This window comes from Carlito syrichta, unplaced genomic scaffold (assembly GCF_000164805.1).
Source record: "Carlito syrichta isolate Samal-C Ts95f unplaced genomic scaffold, Tarsius_syrichta-2.0.1 Scaffold315801, whole genome shotgun sequence".
NCBI classification, from domain to species: Eukaryota; Metazoa; Chordata; class Mammalia; order Primates; family Tarsiidae; genus Carlito; species Carlito syrichta.
This window is the reverse complement of record NW_007259897.1, coordinates 399,002-404,387: the sequence shown is the minus strand read 5'-3', so window position 1 is coordinate 404,387 and position 5,386 is coordinate 399,002. Positions and strand designations below refer to the sequence as shown.

The following is a 5,386-nucleotide window of genomic DNA, read 5'->3' as shown; positions in this document are numbered from 1 at the left end:
CATTCTGTCTCTCTCTTTTTCTTTCTTTCTTTGTCTTTCTATTTTTCAGTCTTGTTTTTGTGGACTGACAATTCTGAGGAGTACTGGTCAGGTATTTTGTCAAATGTTCTTTGTCTTTGGGCTACTAATAAAATATAGCCTGGATACTTTACAAACAACAGGAATTTATTTCTCACAATTCTGGAGGCTGGGAATTCCAGGATCAGTATACCCACAGATTCAGTGTGGGGTGAGAACTGGCTCTCTCTGCTTACAAGATGCTGCCTTGTTACTGCTTCCTAATGGATGGGCACTGTGTCCTCACATGATGGAAGGGACAGAAGGACAAAAAGGATCGTCTACAGATGGTTCCCTCAAGGCCTTCATAAGGGCACTAATCCGTTCGTGAGGGTGGAGTTCTCAAGACCTAATGACCTCCTAAAGGCCCCACCTCTTAATGGTAGTGCTTTGAGGATTAAGTTTCAACATGAATTTTGGAGCGACACAAGCATTCAAACCATAGCATCCTTCATTTGGAATTTGTCTATTTTTCTCATGTTTAAAATGTGGTAAGTGGAGAGAGAGTCTGTGTGCATGAATTGGAAGATTCTGTATCATCAATTCCTCCAAATGCCATCTACAGGTACAATGCAGTCTCATTGAAAATCCCAGTGAGTTATTTTGTAGATAGCTACAAACTGAAATTTTATTGAAAAAAAAAAAAACAACAAAATTTTTTTTGTTTGAGTAAGAGTTTCTCTCTGTTAGGTGATTCTTCTGCCCCAGCCTTCCAAGTGGCTGGAACCACAGGTGTGCGCACCATGCCTGGCTGATTTAAAAAAAATTTTAGAGGCAGGCTCTCCCTTGTGATCATAGTTCATTGTAACTCTGAACTCCTGGGCTTGATCAAGTAATCCTCCCACCTTGGCCGCCTAAGTTGCTGGGACTGCAGGCATAAACCACCACCATACCTGGACCTGATTGTAAAATTTATATGGAAAGACAAAGGACCTAGTATAGTCAGCACAATATGGAGAAGCACATTTAGAGCACTCACTGCCTGATTTCAAGACTTCACTATAAAGCGACAGTGTGGTATTGGCAAAAACTAGACACATTGATTAATAGAGAATGATGAGAATAGAAAGCACAGAAATAGAGCCACTTGAATATAGTCACCTGATCTTAAAGTAACTGGGGCTGTCTAATATGTTTTTCTGCCTCAGATTGCAGCATGAACTAGCAGAAATTTCGTTAGATCAGTATGACTGTAAAGTCAGTCATACTTGAACTTTTCTGTGCTTACGGGGGAGACTTTTCCCTAAACACCTCCATTTCTAGAACTTTTAAACAATAGTGGAACAGTGAAATTCAGCTTTACTTGTGGATCATATTTTGAGATAGTACTAGTCTTTTCATTGTTATACCTTGGATAATTATGGCATAGTTTTAGAAATAAAATATGTGACCTGAAAAAGTTGATAATGCGTTAAAAACTTAAAACAGTCAGTTAGAAAAGTAAGGTTTAGACTTTTGTATGTGTGTATAATGGATTTTAATTCTTTTGAATTTTTCAGAATTTCTTGAGGTTGGCAAAAAGCAACCTGCTTTGGATGTTCTTTATGATGTTATGAAAAGTAAGAAACATAGAACATGGCAAAAGATACACGAGCCAATTATGTTGAAATACTTGGAACTTTGTGTGGATCTTCGCAAGAGCCACTTGGCTAAAGAAGGATTATACCAGTATAAGAACATTTGTCAACAGGTACAAACAGAACTATGTTTTACATTTTTAATAAGTGCTTTTAGTAATTTGCAGAAGAGCTTACCCTTCAAAGTTAATATATTTTCTATCTTATAAAATTATTGCTTTTAAATATTTGTGGTTTGTTGGAAAAAACAGTTTGAGTTCTGAGATGTTTTTATTTTTGGGGTTAGGTCAATATCAAATCTCTAGAGGATGTTGTTAGGGCATATTTGAAACTGGCAGAGGAAAAAACTGAAGCTGCTAAAGAAGAGTCTCAGCAGATGGTCTTAGACATAGAAGATCTGGACAATATTCAAACTCCTGAGAGGTATGTGGGTTAAACCTCTTAGTAGATATTTTGGTAATTAACTTAAGTGTTTTTCTTTACATGAGTCTCCATCCTCATTTGAAGTAGATGTTTATCAGAAAGAATGTTTATCTTTGAAGTTTTACGTATATAGTAAATAAAACAATTCTGTAAGTTATACTAAAAATTCATAAAAGTGGAAAATTACAGCCTTAAGATAGAAGGGCATTTAAATGGTTGTAATAAAGTTTGGGAGTTCAGGGAGTAGTGTATACAAAGTTATAGGAAGACTTTGCCCTATTTTATGATGATCATTGTTGGTTTTGGTTTTTAATGACAAGTGGAAAACTGTCTAAAATTGTTTTCAACTTTTTTTTCCTGTCTTTGTAGCGTTCTTCTAAGTGCTGTAAGTGGTGAAGACACTCAGGATCGTACTGACAGATTACTTTTAACTCCATGGGTTAAATTCCTGTGGGAATCTTATAGACAGTGTTTGGACCTTCTTCGGAACAATTCTAGAGTAGAGCGCCTTTATCATGATATTGCCCAGCAAGGTAAAATGAGAACATCAAATCTGAATAAACTGCTTTGGATAGATAAACAAACAAACAAATAAATAAATTAGTTAATTACTTGACTTAGAAGTCAATTTTGCAGATTAATCTCCTTTTCTCATAGCACTTAAAGTGAACTAGTTTTTACCCTCATTGAAATATTGGCATTAACATGAGTATTAAATTAAGATATTTATTGTACTAGTTAAAGCAGTTCCATATGAAATTTGTTCTATTGAGACTCTGAAAGAACTTTAAAAATCATTTCAGATTTTTCCATGTGACTTGAAAAATATTTTTCCATTGTTATCTGGTAAACTTTTTTTTTTTTTTGAGTTGGGGTCTCGCTCTCTCGCCCAGGCTGGAGTGCAGTGGCACAATCACACTCACCACATGGCCTTGATTCAGCCATTCCTTGGTTCACGCAATCCTTACGCCTCAGCTTTCCAAAGTTCTGGGATTACAGGCACGTGTCACAATGCCGGGCTAATCTTTTGATTTTTTTGTAGAGACAATGTTTGGCTATGTTGCCTAGGAGGATCTCGAACTCCTGGGCTCAAGCAGTCTTCTCTGCCTTGGCCTCCCAGAATACTGGGATCACTACGCGCCCGTTGAGGTGTGCTTTTGACTGCACTATTGCATTTATTTGGGTAGGCTACTTAATTATTTTCTAGGTTTGTAAGGTCTCTTTAAGCTCTGGATTTAAAGAATCCTGTGAAAAGTAACTTTTTTCTTTCTTAAATAGTATTGAATATAGAAAAACCTTTTTAATGACTAAGGATTATCTTAATAAGTATCCAGTTGTTACTCTGCATGCACTTTTAATCTGGGAAGGACTGCAGTATTTACCTCTTTCCCTTGCTCTCACATGTTATTCTTTCCCGAGGTGAATGCAGCCTTTTTTACTGTGTGTGACTGGGTAGCTACTTAAGATTGGCTCTTGGGCTTCTTCTGCTTTGCCTTTAGCACATTCTTATGTTGGCAATCTTACAGAGATGATTGTTATTTATTTATTCAAGTGTTAAGTGAATTTGTGCCTAAGAATGTTGTACTAGGAATACTGGAACCTGTGCTTAGTTTTGCTTAAAAGGCTATTGTATGAATTTTCACTTAACACAGGTAAACTTGGGCTTTTTGATTACTTGAGATAAATATTAACTTGAAGATAGTCTGCATCTCTTTGTTTTAGCTGTGTTGAGATAAAAATACTATTTTTAAGGGTAAAGGACATCTAAAAAATATTCTGGTATTGCAGAAGATTCATTAATTTAATTTAATTTAATTTAATTTTTTTTTTTGAGTCAGAGTCTCACTTTGTCGCCCAGGCTGGAGGTCAGTGGCACACTTCCAGTCACCACAGACTCCACCTGCTGGCCTTAGGCGATTCTTCTGCCTCAGCCTTCCAAGTGGCTGGAATTACAGGTGTGCACTGCCACGCCTGGCTAATTTTTTTATTTATTGTAGAGATGAGGTCTCACCAAATTGTCCAGGCTGGTCTTGAACCCCTGGGCTCAGGCAGACCTCTCGCCTTGACCTCCCAAAGTGCTGGGATTACAGGCTGAGCCACTGGGCCTGGCCCTGTTCATTGTATTTCATACTAGAGTTTTTTACTATTAGGATTTGAAGTAATGGGTCTTTGAAAGATGACAGATATCTTTGCTAGATCTAAATTTCAATTATTTCCCTTTTGTAAACTCTCTCAGAACTATATGCAAGGATTGATTTTTATGTCTTTGCTTTTGCTAGGGCTTAGTCAAGCTAGTCAGGATACATAAAATGAGTTGATTGTCATCACATCACATTCAAAGACTAATGATGAGTTTGGTGAATCTTGTTAAAAGAACTAATCTTAATCTGTTCAACTCAAAAAAGAACTAATCTTAATATCTGAAATAAACCTATTCAAATATTTAAATTTATGGTGGAAAGTACCTAATACGTTTTACAATTATGTTTATAGCTTTCAAATTCTGCCTCCAATATACCCGTAAGGCTGAATTCCGTAAGTTGTGTGACAATTTGAGAATGCACTTATCGCAGATTCAGCGCCACCATAACCAGAGTACAGCAATCAATCTCAATAACCCAGAGAGCCAGTCCATGCATTTGGAAACAAGGCTGGTTCAGTTGGACAGTGCTATCAGCATGGAATTGTGGCAGGTATGTTGTGAGCTATTAGATTTCTTTCTGGTGTTAATAGACTATAGACTGTACTTCCCCCCGCCTTTTTTTTTTTTGAGTTGGAGTCTCACTATTATCTCCCAGGCTGGGGTGCAGTGGCATGCTCATGGCCACTGCTGCCTCGACCTGCTGGGCTCAGGCAATCCTTCCACCTCAGCCTTCCAAGTAGTTTTCCCTTTAATGAGTATCTTTATCTTGGTATGCATTGGTTAATTTTAATAAATAAGGTGAGGAATTTAAAGTTGTTTGAACTGGGAAGAGATCTTGATAAGAAATCTCAGAATATTTTGGTTTTAGATGCCGTCTGTGAAATCTGGCTCAAATCACATAATCTCTTTCAGATTCATTTTATTTCTTTTTTTTTTTTGAGTTGGAGTTTCACTCTGTCGCCCAGACTGGAGTGCAGTGGCTGCTCCTGGCCACTGCAGCCTCGCTGGGCTCCGGCGATCCCTCCGCCTTAGCCTTCCAAGTAGCTGGAACTACAGGCGCTAATTTTTGATTTTTTTTTTTTTTTTTTGAGTTGGAGTCTCACTCTGTTGCCCAGACTGGAGTGCAGTGGCCGCTTCCGGCCACCACAGCCTCGACCTGCCGGGCTCCGGAGATCCTTCCGCCTCA

At 37.9% G+C, this 5,386-nt stretch overlaps 1 protein-coding gene across 1 annotated transcript in view; it reads left to right on the top strand.

Moving 5' to 3' along the window:
• The window catches only part of EIF3A (eukaryotic translation initiation factor 3 subunit A), a 46,967-nt gene that overhangs the window by 6,522 nt on the left and 35,059 nt on the right, over positions 1-5,386 (top strand). The window contains exons 2-5 of the mRNA XM_008073254.1: positions 1,557-1,747; positions 1,921-2,057; positions 2,427-2,590; positions 4,551-4,750. Coding sequence (XP_008071445.1) covers positions 1,557-1,747; positions 1,921-2,057; positions 2,427-2,590; positions 4,551-4,750 — 692 coding nt within the window. The remainder of the gene's footprint in view (positions 1-1,556; positions 1,748-1,920; positions 2,058-2,426; positions 2,591-4,550; positions 4,751-5,386) is intronic.